Source organism: Onychomys torridus, chromosome 6 (genome assembly GCF_903995425.1).
Source record: "Onychomys torridus chromosome 6, mOncTor1.1, whole genome shotgun sequence".
Lineage (NCBI taxonomy): Eukaryota > Metazoa > Chordata > Mammalia > Rodentia > Cricetidae > Onychomys > Onychomys torridus.
Window position 1 is genome coordinate 118,043,668 of NC_050448.1, and position 20,412 is coordinate 118,064,079.

General features: G+C 41.8%; 1 protein-coding gene across 2 annotated transcripts in view; it reads left to right on the top strand.

Annotated features, from left to right (window-relative positions):
- Nucleotides 1-14,789, top strand: part of Kyat3 (kynurenine aminotransferase 3) — a 46,806-nt gene extending 32,017 nt beyond the window's left edge. For both annotated transcript variants that reach the window (XM_036191484.1, XM_036191483.1), the window contains exons 11-14: nucleotides 3,201-3,387; nucleotides 6,927-7,000; nucleotides 7,925-8,011; nucleotides 14,551-14,789. In XM_036191484.1, coding sequence (XP_036047377.1) covers nucleotides 3,201-3,387; nucleotides 6,927-7,000; nucleotides 7,925-8,011; nucleotides 14,551-14,607 — 405 coding nt within the window. In that variant the 3' untranslated portion in view covers nucleotides 14,608-14,789. The remainder of the gene's footprint in view (nucleotides 1-3,200; nucleotides 3,388-6,926; nucleotides 7,001-7,924; nucleotides 8,012-14,550) is intronic.
- The last annotated feature ends 5,623 nt before the right edge of the window (nucleotides 14,790-20,412 follow it).

Here is a 20,412-nt window from a genome sequence, read left to right on the forward strand (position 1 = left end):
CCATGCCAGGTGGTGGTGGCACAGGCCTTTAATCCCAGTACTCGGGAGGCAGAGCCAGGTGGTTCTCTGTGAGTGTGAGTTTGAGGCCAGCCTGATCTTCAGAGTGAGTTCCAGGACAGGCACCAAAACTGCACAGAGAAACCCTTTCTCGAACAAACCAAAAAAAAAAAAAAAAAAAAAGAGAGAGAGAGAGACAGAGACAGACAGCTTTGATACTCATTCTTCATACTGCAATAGCTATTTAAAAGAAAAGAAAAGACCACTGGGTGTGGTGGTACATGCCTGTCATGTTAGCACTTGAGGCTTCAATCAGGAGAGTCATGAGTTCAAGGCTAGTCCAGGTCACACAGGGACTTCACAGCATGACTGGACAATATAGCAATCCCCCATGGGAGATGAGGAGCAGGCAGAGAACAGTATATCTGATTAAGGACGATTTTCAGAACACATTGTGAAGTTAAAAAAAAGAGCAAGATACATGGCGCTGTTTATTTATACTAATTTATACTATATATTGTATAACAAAAGGGGGAAACTCCTGTGTTTTCTAGAAAGCTCTTAGATAGTCTGTAAGAAGCTAGCAAAATGCTACCTGTATGTAGAGGCCCCTTAGACAGTAGACTCTTTCTACCAGGTCAGTCTTTTTTTTGAGCACAATGCCATGCCTTAACCTCCCAAGCTGTGGGATGGCAGGCAAGTACCACCACTCCTGGCCCTTGATGTATGTCTTTGTTAGACTGTTGCTATTTTTATATACATTTCTAGAAACAGATCTATTTATCATTCTCCTCTGAATACCCCAAATACTAAAAAGTGTTCTACTTCTAGAAGGCAGTTAAAGCACAAGAGAGTCAAAGTATTGGCTCCATTGAACTTGATTGATGGTTTCTCATCAAAGGTGTCTGCCCAATAGGAAAAATTTCCATTACTTTTAGTGATTCTCTAAAATAACCTTATGATAAAGACTCATTCTGAAGCTTTGCTTTATTATATTTTAAGTTCATTTTATCACCTTAAAATAAAGCCATTCACTTATTCTTATTCAACTGAGATTTACTGAAGAATAGAGATTTTACAGACAAAAAGCAGCTTCACTTATATGGCTTAACACCCAGTAGAGGAACATAAATCATAGAGATGCTTTCAAAATACATTATGTCCGATTTTGATAGACACAAAGAGAGGTTGGGAAGAAGGAAGATATAATGATCCTGGTTGGAGAGTATATGATGTCATATTGGGAGGTAAGCCCATGGAGAAGACAGCATCTGAGTGCTGGTTAACCTAGAGAAGAGCCCTGTGGCCTGAGAGAATAGGAAGGGCTAAGACCCAGTGGTAGACAGCATGGCTGCCATATCATATCTTATCATATCATATCATAAACATGGCTGGTGGGATGAGGTGACCAGGGCTGAAGAATGAGAGAGCCTCAGACCTGAGCAGTAGCTGGGAGTCACATCGGCCTGGGACATGTACATCACTGTTAGGACTGAGAGACACAAGAAGCCATGAAACATGATCCTATGTTTCCAAAAGGAGTCTGGTGCTTCATTGAGGGAGAAGGTAAGGGAAAAGTTCCACAAGAGAAATATCAGTGGATTGAACCAAGGTGAGGATGGCAGAGGTGATGTGGAATGATGGGACCCTGGATAGCTGGAAGATTAAATCAGTGGTGTCTGCCATGGGGCAACATTTAGCAACCAGGCTTGGGAGAAAGAGAGGAATCCTGGTACACTTAGCAAAGACATTTGTGTCTCTGTGCTCTGGATTTTCCAGGGTGATGACTTCTATAGTGAATGAACAAATTGCTCGGAAAGTTGCAGCTGAGATTCTAGAATATTTCCTGAAGCATCTTATTCTGTATTTTGGGAAAATTCCTCAGACAGCTGTGTTTGGAAACTGGTTGCTGATTTCCTAGTGTTGAAGAATTGTTGACTTTGTCTTACTGCTAAATTCTCCTGCCACAGACTTCTCTCTGATCTTGCCCCACACCCTGTCTTTTGCTACAGTTCTATCATACAGAACAGATTTTTTTCCCCTTCCGTTTCCACTTCACCCCTGCACCCATCCTTCAGTATGCACTCATTGTGGTTTTTATGACAGCCAGGGTTATGCCTATGTTGTGAACCATTTTGTCCCTGCTCTTACCCAAAAGGCTCACTTTGCCTGCCAAGCATCTAGCCTTTTGCTTGGCAGACCTTTGTGCTGTATGCCTACTTTGATTGTGACTTGTTTTTATCCTCCTGACCTGACATATTTCTCAGTCACCTGATCCTTACTGACTTAGCCTGTAAAGGTTGCTGTAACACAGTACTAGAGACTGTGCAACTTATAAAGAAAAGGAATTTATTTCTCATGGATCTGAAGATCACTGGCAGATGCCACATCTGATAAGGACATCAGATAAGTGACCTCATAGGTGTCACTTTTTCAATGTGTTCTCCCATGATAGAAGTGGTGTTCCTACTATTCCTGGAGCCTCTAATCTTCTGTCCTAATCATCCCCAAAGGCCACACCAGCTAAAGCCTGTACCGTGGAGACCAAGAACTTGCCATACAGAGTGGGAGAACACAAACATGAAGTCCTTTGCTCTTCACAGTATTGGCTGGTCTTGGTCCCACTTCTCCCTTCTCTTGAGTCACCACCACTGGAGGAGTTGCCCACACATTCTACATGCTTGTCTCTAGTCCCTGTTTAACTCACACCACTTTACTGGGATCAGAAGGATTTTAGCATTTCCTCTGAGGAATGATGAACTTATGTTTGCTTGTCTACACAGCAGGCTGGCTTTAATTTCTTCCTGTGCCATCCTAGGGAACAGGGAACACTGACTCCCTCCCTCTTCACCTCTCTGGCCATTCTTTAGATTGAGATTAACAAATTGGACCACAGCTCACCTCAGTAGAAAACTATACATATCTTTTTGTTACCAAGTACACCCTTTTTGTGTAACACCTCTTTTTCAGTTGGAATTTTCATGTCTTCCTGTTTGTCATATTAGATTTAAACATTTAGATAAAACTCCTTCCTCCATTATCCTACGGAGCAGGATAGTTCACAGGAATCTGGCTGTAATTTCCTGAGTGACTTCCTTGTCACAAATTGGATGACTTTTATTTATTCTACCAGTAAAATGAGCCATAACTGACATTACCATGCTTCCTTTCCATTTTTTTTTTTTTAAAATCTTAACATGCAGGCAGCCTTGGCCCAGGCTTTTTGGATTGATATCAAGCGCCTGGATGACCCAGAGTGTTACTTCAATTCTCTGCCAAAGGAATTAGAAGTAAAAAGAGATCGGATGGTGCGTTTACTTAACAGCGTTGGCCTGAAACCCATCATCCCTGATGGGGGTTACTTCATCATCGCTGATGTGTCTTCCTTAGGTTTGTGATCCCTTTGCTAGTTCACATCTACAGCCACTTACGTTTGAAATGATAGCAGAGAAGCGTGAGGAAAAAGTATCAAAACCAGAATGGCATTTTATCTCTAGAAGAGATCATTTCAACCGTTTCAGCCATTTGCTGTCCTTTCAGGACTGTTACCTGAATTTTCCCTTCTGATATGTGGTTATCAGCTTGGTGTTGTTCTGGGTGTTCTGTTACAGAACTAACTGCTCTTCCTGTGTTCCAGTGTGTAACTGGAAATTCTGAATGTGAAACAGTAACAGTGCACATGAAATAGTTCACTTGGAAGTTTTCTTTTGTTTATCTTTTCTAAATGCTATTTGGTAGGAAAACTGAAATTTCCAGAAGTTGCCAAGCTGTAAGGAAATACCTGCTATTTTCATGCAGAAACGAATGTTGTAAACAAGGGGAGTAATGAACCATCATGGAGAGTCTGCTGTAGGCCACCCACTCAAATACCCTCTTCTGGAAAGCATTGCTAGCACCATCTTTGCAGGCATGAAGGCTTAGAAAGCCCTAAGTAACTTCTTCTCAAAATTGTGCATCTGGAATCATTTTTTTTTTTGGGGGGGGGGGGGCTTCAAGACAGGGTTTCTCTTTGTAACTTTTGGAGCCTGTCCTGGAACTCACTCTGTAACCCAGGCTGGCTTCGAACTCATAGAGATCCGCCTGCCTCTTCCTCCTGAGTGCTGTGATTAAAGGCATGTGCCACCACCACCCAGCGTATCTGGAATCTTTACAGTTCTGTTTCCAAAAAGCATGGGATTATGTATTCATTTTACATTAGGGTGTGGGGCACAAGCCAAGGCTCATGTGTGGAGGTCAGAGGACAGCTTTTGGGAATCATTTCTTTTGTTCCACCATGTGGGTTCTGGAGCTTGAATTCAGGTCATCAGACTTGCCTTTATTTAAGTTGATGATATAATCCTGACTTGCCACCAACAAATCTTCAAGTTGGAAGTATAATGATGTTTTACATGGATCTTGTTGACCTTCGCCAACCTATGCAGATCCATCTACAAAGACCTGGGATCTGAAAATCCTTCAAGAATGGTCGGACTATAGTCTAATGCTGTAGACAACCTTACCTCAATTTCAGTGTACTTTATACATGAATGTAGCAAAGAAAGCAGTGATCCAAGGAAGGTTGTTTGAGTTGAGAAAAACATGATCAGAAAACCATGTAAATAAACACCAGTAACTACACACTAACAGAGCATCCATTTCCCAGAACTTTCTCAGGACAGACCAATACAAACACAGTTCCCTGGCACATACTATAGAGTCTATCTGGGAAAGCACAAAAGTGAGGCAGAAGGCCATACCCAGATTCAGGGTACACTGAGGACAGCACTCAGCATATCCCCTCTTAGACTGATTCTATAGCTGTGTTCCAGCATCCATCAAGAATATACGTGTCTTATAAATTGAATGTAAGCGTTTGTCACGGGAGTCATGAAAACATCCAAGAACCATCCAGGGAACAAAGTGCACCTGAGGTAAAGGCCTCTGCCTTTTCTCCTGGAGCCTCTGTCACAGTTCCCCAAGGCGTTGTCCACCATGCAGCAGTCCTTTGGCCATGTTCCCACAGTTTTTACATAAAACTTATATTTCTTTAATATTTAAAAAATTATTAATAATAAACCTTTGGGTAATCCTTTATTGATTAATTATGATCACTCTAATATAGTTCTCAATATTTTAGACTGTAATAACATTATATGCCACTGAACTTGAAAAACTAAAGTTTCTTACTTACGCTAAATTTTAGAAACCTAGAGGGAATAAAATTATTATTTTTTGTAAGTATGGCAGCGTGCACCTAGATTCATTAAGAGAAAGCAGGAGAATTCCTGAAGTAGGAGGGCCCCCTTAGCTGTGTGTCCATGTAGGAATCATTTTGTAGTACATAAGCATTCGACATTAGTAATTCTTTCATTATCACAGGTTTCAGAGAACTGGATGCTATACTTATAGCTGAGCCTCAGGGTCTCTTTCCAGGAAGAGATCGAAAGCTCTGGCTCCACCTTGGGCTGCAGGGGAGGCCTTCATGGTTTTTATGGTGTGCCTTTCCCAGAACACAATCTTGTCTTCATGAAGAGCCTTCCCTCCCACAGGAAACTTGTTAGACTGAGACGCCCTTGTGGATCTCATCTGACCCAATCCAATTTCTTCCCACCAGATATTCTTTCAATTTCAAATATACAAGATTTTATACCCAGATTTATTTATTGAGAAATTAGGTTTAAGACCCCGGGAAATGACACTCAAGGTTCCCTGCTGGATGCAGTTTTCCCCAGACCATGGACTCTGAGGAGGGCGTTAACCCAGTTTTGCACTAAGCACCCTTTTCATGTTGTCAGTCCATCCTGTGCCCAGTGCTAGCTTGTGTCTTAGTCCTGGATACAGTGCAGTTAGGTAGGAGTCAGAGGATTTGGATGGCAAAGCTTTTCTGTGTGAGAGGATACCCTTCTTTTTGACGCTAACTCTGGGGGAGATATTAACATCTCAACCTCTCCTCGCGTGTACAAAGTTTTACTTTACTGTGTGGGAATTGTTTCCCACACTAGAATTTAGCTCTCCCCTTTTTCTAAAGATAAGAATTAAAACTTCATCTGATGGTAGCATAAGAATAAAGGTAGCCAGGGGCTTGGAAAGGAGAGATGGCTCTGTGGATAGAGCACATATTGCTCTTGCAGAGGACCAGAGTTCAGTTCCTGGCACCCAAGTCAGGCAGCTCACAACAGCCTGTATCTCTGGCTCCAGGGATCATATGCCCTCTTCTTGCCTTCTTGGGTACCACACACACATGCACAAACCCATGTACACTCCCATATGCATATACACAATTGAAAACCAAAATAAATAATTGAAAAGGAAAATAAAAGTAACCAGGCATGATGGTACACATCAATAACCCCAGCACTCAAGAAGCTAAGGTAGGAAAATTGCTGTGTGTTCAAGGCCAACCTGGAGTACATAGTTCTAGTCCAGCCTGGACTACAATGCAAAATGCTGTCTCAGAAATTATAAAGAGAAAGAAAAAAAGGAAAACCATAATTACCATTACACTTTCCAATGAAGAACAATGGCTGACTATTTAATAGTTACTGAAAATATATGGTATGGCAGGTCTTGTATTAAGAACTCTGTTAATAATCACATTCTCAAGAGAGCTTTATAATGTTGATGCTGTCACATCCTCACTGATAGATGATAAAGACTAGCATCATGGGGTCTTCATTCTGATGGAGAAACAACACTCCCCATTGCTTCCCACACCTTCTCTTCCTATGCCGGAAGCTATAGGGACAGGCATGATATCCTGTATGTGAGTGCTGCCTCAGTATGTCAATCTCCTCATGTAGTGTAAGACTCCAGCACGGTGTATCAATAACCTCTAGAAGGTTCTAGGTTAAACCTGTGTGAGTCAGGAGAAAATTTGAATCTTGACAGTCTTAAGTGGAGCCCTTGTTATCTCAGATACAGTTCCCACCCACCTTTCCCTGTGGCTGTAGGTGCTGACCTCTCCGACATGAGGAGCGATGAGCCTTATGACTATAAGTTTGTGAAGTGGATGACGAAAAAGAAGGTAATGTTTACTGACCTTTGCAGTGATGTTTTATAGTTAGCTTATCAAGTAACTTATGGATGTGCTTTGTATGACATTTAATTCTGGCTTTTGTTTCGTCCTCTTTATTTTAAAATTTTAATTTAGCTTACTTGTTTGAGACAGAGTCCCACTATATAGCCTTGGCATACCTGAAACTTGCTGTGTAGACCAAGCTAGACTTAAACTCTTAGAGATCTGCCTGCCTCTGCTTCCCCAGTGATTCTAGCTTTTATCCAAACAGTGCACTGTTGTATGATATTTTGTTTGTGTTCTGACAAATAAAGCTTGCCTGGAGATCAGAGGGCAGAGCTAGCCACTAGTTAACCATAGAGGCCAGGAAGTTATGGTACACACCTTTAATCCCAGCACTTGGGAAGAAGAAGCAGGAAGATCAGGAGTTCAAGGCCACCCTGGACTACCCAAGATTGAACCAGTCTAAAAGAGAAACAGCCAGGCAGTTGTGGTGCATGCCTTTGATCCCAGCACTAGGGAGGTGGAGACAGGGGGGCGGGGGACCTATTTGATCTGAGGATCCCGAGAGGTAAGAAGTCACTAATAGCTGCTTCTTTGCTTCTCTGATCATTCAAGTTATTACCCTGATATTTGACTCCTGGTTTTTATTGATAAGACTAATTAGGATCATGCTTCAGTTCACTTAGGACTTCTGGGGGGATTTTAAAAATATTTTTTTAAAAATTATGAGCAGCAACAGTGCCTATTTCTTTTCTTTTCTTTTCTTTTAAGCTAAGGATCAAACCCAGGGCCTTGTGCTTGCTAGGCAAGCACTCTACCACTGAGCTAAATCCCCAACCCCACAGTACCTATTCCTAATGTCTGCAGTCTCATCACTAACACTTGGGAAGTATGTTGCTTTCCTGTTGCAGCCTCATCCTTGTTTTTCAGAAACTGTCAGCCATTCCCATTTCAGCGTTCTGTGACTCGGAGTCTAAACCACAGTTTGAGAAGCTGGTGCGGTTTTGTTTCATTAAAGTAAGTTTCTGTATTCTCACAGATGTATCTTTTATTCCAATTTATAAAGCACCTTTTTCCTGTTTCTGAAAAAATTATATACATACAAAGTGACATTTTTAAAATTTGACATGGTGCCATGAAGCTAAATATAAATCAGTATTCAGCTTCTGTTTGCTGTTGTTTCTAGTTTATTTATTTGTGGTTTCTTGAGACAGGGTCTCACTCTGTAGCCCAGGCTGCCCTCAGACTCATGACAATCCTCCTGCCTCAGTCTTCCAAGTGTTGGGAGCCAGCCATCCTTGAGTCAGCCTTTTTTGAGGGGAACCATTATAATCCTACACCCTCTTCTGGACTGTGTGGATGAATATCCACACATTGGTATCCTTACATGTGTGGCACGTGCTCACACAGACACATTCACATACACACTTTTTTTAAAAAAACTATGTTTTTTTTTGTTGTTGTTGTTGTTTTGTTTTTGGCCAGAGCTGAGGATCGAACCCAGGGCCTTGCACTTGCTAGGCAAGTGCTCTAAATCCCCAACCCCTACACACAGCTTTAAAAAGAAAGAAAAATGAATTTTTAAAAATGAAAATGGAAGATGTCCCTATGGCTAGCTGAGCACATTCATCACCATTAGACTGTCCTAGATCTGCTGTTTTTAAGACGTTACTGCTGGGCTGTGGACAGGCTCATTGGAGAAAGCATTTGACAAGTAAGCATGAGGACTAGGGTTCAGATTCCCAGAACCCACATAAAAGCAAGATAAGCAAGGCGGGGGCCTGTAGCCCCATCACTCCAAGGCAGAGGCTACAACCACAGGCCAAGCTGAAGGCTACACTAGGCCATAGTTGGTGAGCTCTGGATTCAGTGAGAGACCTTCCTTCAGTATATAAACATGAAGAGCGATCAAGGAAGAGATCAATGTCAGTTTCAGGCCTCCACAGGTATGCACACATACGTGCACCCATAGACATGCAAAACAAGCACATAACATACATACATACATACATACATACATACATACATACATACATACATACTGCGAGTGTGTTATGGCTACTCAAAACACTCTGACTGAGACTGAGGCAGTCTCTATACTAACTCGTTCATCTGGAGTCTATCGAACATAACATAAATACTTTTTTGTTTTGTTTTGTTTTGTTTCTTGTTATTGGAGACCAGGTTTCTCTGTGTAGCCTTGGCTATCCTGGAACTTATTCTGTAGACTAGGATGGCCTTGAACTCACAGAGATCTACCCGCTCCTGCCTCCTGAGTGCTGGTAATAAAGTGGTAAAAACAAAATATGGAAGGCTTACCATGAATAGAATGTAAGTATTTACAACAGAACGATGTGAGTATTCAGTTGACTAAAATATAGTAGAAAAAGCAAGGTTAATAAAACATACCATCATAATTGCTGACCTATAAAATATAAGTCCTAGTGTTTCTGTACTTACAATGGAGACATATCCAGATAAGTCTTGTTAAAAATACTGTAAGTTGAAAATGCATTTGCCACAACCATACCACTGAACATTATATCTTAGCAATGCAGTGCCCGCTGGGGTAGCAGCCCTTTACCTTTTCAGATCATGAGGTTCCATGTTACATATTGCCCAGCATTAGGAGACAGTATCTTATGACAAACCATCGTAATTCAAAGCATGGTTGCTATTGAATATCTGTCATCATAAAATCAAAAGATAGTCAACAGAGCCACCACAAGCCAGAGGCCGTCTTTATAAACACATTTTTTTTTTAAATACAAACATTATCAACAGAAGGAAAAAGTCCCTTAAGACTTCAGTTAAAGCTAGGAGTGGTAACCTATACCTTTAATCCCAGCATTGGGGGAGTGTGGGGGGAGCAGACGAATCTCTGAGTTCAAGGCTATCTACATAGTGAGTTCCAGGACTACACAGAGGAGCCCTGTCTTGAAAAACAAAAACAACAAAGTCAAACTTCAGGTTTAATTCAGTAAACACAGTCCTACCCTTTTCTCTTCTTGGAAATAACTCAAGAGAATTATAAAATGATTTCACAAATTACCCAGCATATAGGGCAGAGCTGCCAAGTGTCATAAAAGTAATGGTAGAAGAACAGGATGCCTAGAAAGGATCTGAGTCTCAAATAATAGATGAAACCAATGGATAGCAGGTACCAAGAACAGTAGAAATTTCAGATGTCCTGACAGTAGGAGAAACAGGGTACAAGTCTGCAGTCATGTTATGTGAACACTGTAAGGCTGGGTGGAAAGAGAATTCTGGTTGGGCTGTGCGTTTCCTCATTTATCTGTCAGTGTTGCCAAAAGCTGGGTTGAGGCAATATGGAGGAAAGGTCTTCAGTTAGTCCATGTAATTAATTCCCAGTTGGCTGACCTCTCCATCTCTACATGAGTGTATTAAACTTGATGCACTAGAGAGAATATCTGATGTCTGCTACCACTGCCCTGTTCCTCCTTGTTAAACATCTGTAAATCCATGGATCTGGAGAGATGTCTCAGCCCTTAAGAGCACTGACTGTTCTTCTAGAGGACCCAGGTTCAATTCCCAGCACCTCCATGGCCGCTCACAACTGTCTGTAACTCCAGTTCCAGAGGATCCAACATACATGCAGGCAAAACACCAATGCACATGAAATAAAGAATAAATAAAAATTTAAAATCTACAAATCCACCTTCAGGTCACAGAGCAGCAATTCTCTCTTCAGATCAATAGAGTGGTGCGTGCACTGGCAGGGAGAGCTTACAGTTGGCATTCAGTCAGAAATTGTTCATAACCACAAAAGGGCAAGGTGCACATTTTCAAAGAACATTATAAGGAAAAGGAAAGGCACATGAACAAAACAGCCTTCAGATACTTACTGGGAAAATGAACAGTGCCAGGGAACAGTTAAAAATTGTGACATTAGAGGTTCTAAACACGTAAGACAGTAGGTTGAGGTAGAGATTTTAAAGTCTGGTGGTGGTGTGATAATGCAGGAAGATGAAATGGGATCTATTGGAGAGTAATTCAGGGGGAATATAAAGGTATTGGAATTTATGGTGACACTGAAAACTCTGCAGGACACCAAGTACTTCTCTAAGCACCAATTCAGAGTTAAGGGAAGAAAAAGAGCATAGAACTAAAAAAAAAAAAAAAAAAAAAAAAAAAAAAAAAACAGAATTTTACAATATTAGAAAGAAATTTGTGGAAATAGAAGAAAAATGAAATATGTAGTCTCTGAAAAAATAAAAGAACAAATAGAACTCCAATAATTGTAGTTTTGTTTTCAGAAATGCTTCTGTTCACTAAATGTTTGAAATGTCTCTTGGAGGACCTAGAATAAAACCCCAGGGCTGCCTCTGGGGAAGAAAATAGAGTGGCTGAGGAAGGATGAGAGAGGATGGCTGACTGAAGAAACAACTTTGCAGGGCTAGGGAGACGGCTCAGTGCTAAAGGCACCTGGAAAAGTGTGAGGACCTGAGTTGGTATCCCAAGACCCATGCAGAGCTGGTCCAGTCCCACACACCTGTAATCCTACAGCATAGCAGAGGCAGAGGTGGCAATCCTGGCATAACCATGAGACCTCATCAAAGTGGAAGGTGTAAACCAATATCCAAAGTTGTCCTCTTCCACATACCTCACGCAAATTCACACACAGACATTGCATGCATGCACACACATCATTCCCATATGTGCACCCCAAAGATTATATCTCTGAAATGTACTCAGCATGTTTTTATAGTTTCTAAAAGACCATCTCAGAGTAAAGCATCTACTTAACTGCTAATGATAATCCACCATCCCCAAATGTTTCCTTGTGTGTTTCCCACCAACAAGGACATTCTCCAAACCCACAGCACACTGCCTTCAGCACCATGAAGTTAACACTGACAAATCATTTGTTCTACCCCTCAGCTCCATTCCAAGTCTCACCGATTGTCCCTGTTAAATCCTTAGAACAAGCAAGCAGAGGCACTCAGTCCACAATCATGTTGCTCAGTCTGTCTGTCAAGGCCAGAACTGTGTGTTGCATTTAGTTGTCATGTTAGATGGTGTAACAGGGTCCTGTGCCATTGTTCCCTTTGTGGGAGGGGGGCCAAGTAGGTGCAGAGTCAACAACACAGACTCTGGGAGAATTTTGAAACAACAAGCTCAGTTTATTCAGGAAAAGACAAGCCTTATATTCCCTCCACGCCACCCCAGGGGGAAGATCTGATGAATATGCATCTGCTGGCGTGACATGGCTGCCTCTCATTGGTCCAGGTCATCTCCAGATCATGTCTCAGCTGCCATTATTAAGGCCCTTAGACAGACCCAGGTTGGCTCTCAGAAAGTATTTTTTACTGGTTTGGGCCAGCTGGCCCTCAAGCCTGTTAGGGATGAGTCATCCCCAGGATGAGTCCTAACTCTTGACATTCACTGCCTTGATACTGTAAAATTCACTAGCCTGTTTTCTTTAAAGAAAGCCACTCCACATTGACCCGATGTTCCGCCATGGTTCAACTCAGATTCTTCACTTTAGTAGGAACACAAAATTGATGATTATACATGACTATAGTTTGCCTGCTACTGTTAATTTCAAGCATTTGATTAAGGTGGTGTTTGCATATATTTCCAGTAAAGTTAGAATTTTCTATTACAAATCTTAACTGTTTCAAAGGAATTGCTTTGAAATTATTGTAATATTCCATTTCTCATTATTTTACTTATTCATAGGTAGCAGTAAAAACTCATAGATTTCTGCCTTATTTGATGAGTTAGAATTTATCACTGTTACTATTTTATATTTAAGTTTCTCCAGAATGGGCCACTATGGGTCCCTGTAAACTGACCTCTGCTTCATTTGATGTGTCACCATTGTTTTGGGACATCCTCTTAACTTTCTATCATTGTTTTATCATTATCTACTCTAATCTGGAACCAGCCATTTCCAAAGAGTCTGGCTCCTTTTAGAGTAGCGTTGTATGTGTGTGTGTGTTGGGAGGTGATGTTTTGGTTTTTTTAGTTTGTTTGTGTTGTGTGTGTGATAAGTGTTTTGCCTGCATGTATGTCTGTGTACCACATGTGTGCCTGTTGCTCACAGAGGACAGAAGATGATGTCAGATCCCCTGGAAGTGGAGTAAAAAATGGTATGAGCCACCATGTAGGTTCTGGGAACCCAACCCAGGTCCTCATTAGAAGCAAGAAGAGTTCTTAATTACTGGACTGACTTTCCAGCCCTAGAACAAGAGTTTTTCCTTTAAAAAGATCTAGAAAGTGAGTGTTCACTGCTTTTGTGTGTTGCTGTTCCTAGGCCCTCCCAGTAGGCAAGCAGGCAGAGGTAGAGAATATATAAATACATTTGTACATATGCACATTTATATCTGTCAGTCATACCTCTGTAACAAGGGTGATTAGTTGCATACTACCACATATCTGTATTTCCAAACTCCAGGATATTCAAGTGACTTATATAAATGGCATACTATTTGTCTATAACATATGCACATCCTTCTGTATACTTTAAATCATCTCTAGGTTATTTATAATCTACTACAATGTAACACCATGCAAATAGATGTTATAGTGTATTGTTTGTGAATCCTAACAAGAAAAAGAAATATGTGCATGCTCAGTGCAGGTGTAATTTCTCCTCTCACATATTTTCAGTCATCAGTTGCTTGAGAAGCAGAACCCTTGGGTAGACAGAATTGATTGCATCCGTATTTATTTGTATCCAAATTTATTGAAAATTATCATAGGGTTAATTGTAATTTTTCCATTTCTGTGTTTGTAACTCCCTTCTTCAAGAGCGAAACCTAGTTCTCACCATTTAATTACTTGATACCTCTGTATGTGATTGACCTCTGGCCAGTCACACACACACACACACACACACACACACACACACACACACACACACACACCTCTCAGTGGATGACCCTATCAGCACATTTTGACGTTTTGAGCGCAGACCCTGCTCTGCCATTCTCCCACAGAGGTACCTTCCTCATAGTCTCTGCATGGGCTGCCCTACCACACAGATGCCTCACTAACTTGGAGCCCTGTCAGGTCAGAACCACCCCTGCTGGTGTCAGCACCTTTGACATGCACAGTGGCTGCCCTGACTACACCATTCTACTCAAGGCTGCTTGGGCTCTCTGCCCCAGTAGCTGGCTTTCCTGCCTAACCATTTTGGTAGAAAGAGCAGAGGGAAGGGGTGCGGGGAAGGGAGGGAGAGAGGAAGAGGGGAAAAACACAAGACTAGATCTTCTCTATTAGCTCTTCTATTCAATTTCTTTCTTTCTTTTTTTTTTTTCTTTTTTCTTTTCTTTTTTTTTTTTTTTTTTTTTTGGTTTTTCAAGACAGGGTTTCTCAGTGTAATCCTGGCTGTCCTGGAACTCACTTGGGAGACCAGGCTGGCCTCGAACTCACAGAGATTCCCTGCCTCTGTTTCCCAAGTGCTACAATTAAAGGCATGTACCATTGCCAGCACCACTACCATGTGGCTCTATCTTCTTTGTTTAAATATTGCTGTAACTTGAGTTTATATTGATAAGTAATGATACAATTCTTTTATTAATTTCCAGAAAGACAGCACACTGGATGCTGCTGAAGAAATCATCAAGGCATGGAACAGCCAGTAGTCTTGATGTAAAATAGGTGTGAGTGTTCCAGCCTCTCGCAAGCCCCACCCCCTCGGTACTCAGTGCTGCCACCTTTTGGGCACTATAAGAAAACATTTCAGGACAAACATCACTGTCTTTCCAAAATTCACCCTATTCCTAACACTGTTTAGTAAATTCTGGTTTTATTCATTTGGAATATATTAAAATATTTTACTGTAATTTTGTGAGAGTCAGTTTCTCTATGTTGTATTTTCTCATCAATGGAAACAGAAATCATATTTCCATTTACTGTACCAGGTGTGGTAACATATGTCTGCAATACCAGCACTTGGGAGGTGGAGGCTGGAGGTCATCCTGAGCTACATGAGACTCTCTCTCAATAAATGAGACAGACAAACAAAAGCAACACATACTTCATAGGAAGCTGGCCTGTGAGGATTGCTGGCTCCATCTGTAGACAGCATGGTAAGCTGCAGACACATGATGTCGGCAAGTTTCACTTCCCTGTAGTGTTGGGAGCCCAGCAGCGATGTGGGTGCCTATGGCCCCCTGCCAAGGACACTGAACTTTGCTCCTGGCTTTGCTTCTCTCTTCCAAGCACTTCCATGCCTTGCGGTGGCTTCAGGATCCATAGGGGCAGCCCAGGTTTCTCATCCCTTGACCTTGTTACCTCTGCTGATGTTCGCCTCTACCCCAGCTGAGCCACCCACTCCCTTGGCCACACGGTGGAACTGTCATCACTCAAGGCTGTTTCACCTTTGAGATGTAAGTTCATCATCTCACTGTACCGTCTGTCCTCTGGCTCATGGTTTCCCAAACACCCCATCCTCCAGCTCGTCTTCATGGCTGTGTCTCTGTCTGTCTCCATCTCTCTCTCTCTCTCCCCCTCTTCCCCTCCCTCTCCCTTTTCCCTCTCCCCCCTCCACCTCCCCCCTCCCTTTCTCCCTTTCTCTCAGTCCCTCTTTAAATGTACCACAATTCCACACCCAATGTTTCTCAGAAAATGGTCCACAGCCCTCTTACATCAACACCAGCTAAGAGCCTTTTTCAAACAGAGATTCAATTCAGGACCTTCCCCTGGGAGCTAATAATCTCAGGACGTGACCCCACTGGGGTGACTTACATAGATGATAGTCTGACGCCTCTGCCGGAGTGCACAGGACCTTCAGTGTGACTGCTGTTAGGCCTCACAAGCACGCTCCTTTCCTCATCTACCCTACATTTCATTGTTCTGTCACTCTGGCCAGGACACTTTGACTTATTGCCATGTTGTTTGAACTCGCCTTGCTGGCCCAAAATGAGAACTCCACCCTGGGGTTGAAGTTCTGTGCCCGCACCAGGGCTGCTGAGTACAAGCAGGCATGTACTAGTGACTGAGTTCACATCCTTAGCCTTTGATAGACATCTCTCTGTGTCTGTCATCCAGTGAGTTTTCTCTACCTGTTACCACATCAGCAATTGCTAATTTCTCTAGGATAAGAAACAAAAGAAATCCACTGTCTTGTCTTCCCACATCACAGCCCACCACCAGCACCACAACTGAATCATAGCAGAGTCACCTGCTTGTGGGAAAAACAAAAAGGCAGATAGAAACTGCTTACAGTATACCTGACCTGACATTTGTCCTTTCTTCATCCACATAGTAACAAAGGTCATCCCAGAACCTGTCCGGGCCACACAAGTTGGGGTTAGTGATGGAATAGTTGTTGGTTAAAAACTGGGTCCTCAAAAGGAAAGCTCATCGTTGGGAATGTAGCTCAGAGGTACAATGCTCACCTAGCACATGCTTGCCCCCTTGCTTGTGTCCCAGACAAAAATAGTAAAGCTTAGAACCCCTGGAGACAGCTGTTAAATGGCATACAAAATCCATAGGAAACTTTTTTTTTAAGATTTATTTATCATATATACAGTGTTCTGTCTGCATGCATGCCTTCAGGCCAGAAGAGGGGACTAGATCTCATTACAGATGGCTGTGAGCCACAATGTGGTTTCTGGGAATTGAACTCAGGACCTCTGGTAGAGCAGTCAGTGCTGTTAACCCCTAAGCCATCTCTCTGGCCCCCTTACAGCAAGCTTTTGCCCATCAGCCTTGCTGAGAACTTGGGGAGGTTTGTTCAGTGCTTGCCTCGGCACCCATGTTCCATCATGTTCCTGTGTCTCTTCAGAAGTGAGTCGTGTCCACACCTCTCCCATCTTAAAGTTTTCTTCCTGGAATTCTTTTTCTGTTGTCCTTCTCCAAGGAGCAAAATTCTTCCTCCTTCCTTCTTGGTCTCGCCTCCCTCTCTTCCCCACCTGTCTTCCCTTCCACAAGTAGGGCCTCATGGTTGTTCATTTAACATTTAATGGAGTGCCTTGCTTACAGTTCAGAGGTTTAATTCATTACCATCATGGCAGTGTGCAGGCAGATATGGTGCTGGAGCTGAGAGTCCTTGTATCTTGATCCAAAGGCAACAGGAAGTGGTCTATCTCTCTGCGCATGGCTTGAATATGAGAATTCAAAGCCCACCTCCACAGTGACACACTTCCTCCAACAAGACCACACCTAGTCCAAAAAGGCCACACCACCTAATAGTGCAACTCCTTTTGGGGGCCATTTTCTTTCAAACCACCCCAGTGAGGTAGGCCTTGGTGCCTGAGGTGTGAGCAAACATTCTTTAGGATGTTTCTCTCAGAATGATTTTAGATGAGATTACCATGAAAATGGGTGGATTTTGTTTTATTTTTGTATTTTGTGGGTCATTGTTGCTCTTATTGTTTGTATGTAAGGGTTGTGTTGGTTCTGTGATGAGGATCAAGCCCCTGGTCCAAGTGTACACTCCACCATTCAGCAACACCTCTAGCCCTGGAAATAGTGGGTTTTTGAATCGAACAGGTTACCTTTATAATATGGACATGTGTCAAGATGACTTGAAGCTTCAGATAGAACACAAGACAACACACAAATACCACAGCAAGATTCTGCACCTGCCAAGTCCCTAATCACATAAAGCAAAGCTTTAAAATAAGCATTTAACATGTGTCGACACACAATTGTTCCATTTCTCTGGAGAACCAGGACTAATATGGAAAGGTCAGCCACAGGGCCGAGAAGTGGTCTACAGATCCCCATATGTCATTCTGTCACTAGCTAAACACACAGACACTCCAAGATAACAAGAAACTTATGAAGACTTCTTGTACTCCAGAGGAAATACAGCGAAACTACAGTTTGGCTTTGAAAAAAAAAAAAAAGTCCACCTTTTCTTTGACTATTTCTACTGATTAAGCTAAAAAGCCAAATTACTGAGTTTCTCAGCTTTTTGTGCAATTAGTTCTAAGTGTCTTAGAAGGTAACAGCAGGTGTGAAAAGAAAGAAAAGACTTTTTGTCCTCTGTACCTCTTGCTTCCACCTGGACTATAGTAGCAAGGCACAGAGATGCAGTCTCCATCTTGCATTCTTGGAGGAAGCAGCATGAGGGTGTATGTCTGCATTCTAAGGAGTACAAAGTGCAGAAAGATGGAAAGAGGTTGGGCCTTTCCTTGGAAGCCACTGCACCTACTAATAGACTTTGTCATGCACAAGATGAATAAACCTCTATTTGTTTAACCAATTATAGTGCTTTCTACTTTCTGTAGATGAATGTGTTGCTATCTGATATAAATGACAGTTTGCAGGTCAACCACCCAGAAGATTGATGCATTGATCAAAGGCAAAGAGAGAACAGCCCCTCACTCAGTAGGTACCATCAGACCCCAGGGAAAAGTGCCAGGCTTGGGAGGATGTAGGAAAGGGGGACAAGTTACAGCAAATCTTGTTAAACTCAGGAATTTCCCCCATCTCAACAACGAAAACAACTATTTAACCACACAATTAGCAAACATTTTAAATGAAAAGTTATTCCCAGATAAACAAGGAGGTTCCCAAGTGGACAAACCCCAAGGTAGAAAAAACAAAACATAAACCTCAACCACATGTCTGAGACATGAGTTTCATTGTATTGCTGCTCTGAGAATACAGCTAATTACTCCATCTTGCCAATTAAATCACAAGTTCCCCTGCTGACAAACAGCCATCTTGGGATCAATCAAAAATAAATGGTAATGATAACTGGATTTTCTAATCAATATTAACTTCACCATATTATACAGAAGCTACTTTCCTTACACTTACATTCAGCATTTGTGAAAGAAATATTACATAATTAATGTTGGAAGCATTACAAACTCTCAGTTATCTATTAACCAATAAATACGCCACTTTGGCTGAAACTTCAAAGCCAAAGGTTCTAACACATAGCTTCCTTACTACATAGACTGCTAGGATAATTCACTTTAATTCTACTTTCATGGTCCATGACACAGTCTGTGAAACAACAGGTAAATGAAAAAGTAAAAATCATGAAAACTCCCATTTTCTGAACTTCTTCCCTCAGTAATGTTCTCTTGGTAAAACACTGGCATGCTTCACCCTTGGATGTGGTTATTTTGAAGAGTTCAGGACCTTACATTGGGAAGCTCAAGAGACGATTCAGCAGAGACCATGTGCTGCTTTTCCACAGGACCTATGCCCAGTTCACAATCCTGTAACTCCCCCCAGGAATTCTAATGTCCTCACTGGCCTCTGTGGGCGTACACACACACACACACACACACACACAGCTTAAAAACATTTCAATTGATTGTCTCATTCAGTATAGAAGCCAATTTTGTCCCTGTGGCTAATGTGTTTGTCTAATTATTATTTATCAATAAAAACTTGGGAGTCAGATATTGGGGTAAGAACCTGAATGATCAGAGAAGTGGTGGAGAAGCGACCAGTGACCTATCTCTTCATTCCTCCATGCAAAAGGGCCGAGACCCTCTCTCAGCTCCACCCTACTACTTCCTGTGTCCTCAGTACTCCGAATCCTCTGTGGTTCATTTTGGTCAGCTAGTACCTAGCTCCACCCTATGATTCAAAACAAACTTCATTGTCAGTCACAATGCAACCAAAATGTCACACATTTCCCCCTTTTTGTCTAAATAAAAAAAAGGAAGGCTAGAACTCTGACACAGAAAAACGGTATATAATAAGAACAATTAAAATAAATAAGAACAAAAATTATCAGGTAAGAATTACATTCACAGGCTGGAGAGATGGTTCAGAGGTTAAGAGCACTGGCTACTCTTCCAGAGGTCCTGAGTTCAGTTCCCAGCAACCACATGGTGGCTAGCAACCATCTATAAAGAGATCTGGTGCCCTTTTCTGGCAGGCAGGGATACATGCATACAGAACACTGTATACATAACAAATAAATAAATCTTTAAAAAGATTACATTCACAATGTCCAGGACATTTGCATTTGGCAAATTCAGATAAAATATTCCATCATCTATCCTATCTTGGTGAGTCCAAAGTTTTGTACCTAATTCACTTTTTTCCTCTTGTATTAACCAACCCAAAACCATCCTTTTATGTCTCTCAACATTATACACTTAACACTTCTTTTGTCAGTTTCTTTTTCGAATTTTGTAACAAGGAAAACTATATAACTACCTAGTCTTCAACTCCATTAGAGACCTAAGAAGGATATAATATTACCCGGGTAAACAGAAAGTGCAAAGCAAACAAATTCCAAAACTATAGAAATGATAGAAACAACTAGCTGCCTGGACAGTCACCCAAGGTTTCTTTGCAATGTTTGGGTGTCTATCTTTGGCCTACAGGCCTAGAATATCTGACAGACTTCTGTAAAGCTAGAATTTTGAAGAACTCTCCCACCTTGGCAAGGTTTAGCAGTCACGTTCTTTTGTATCCTGCTTGTCCAATTTGGACAGTATACTGTCAGTAGTCAAGGCAAAGGC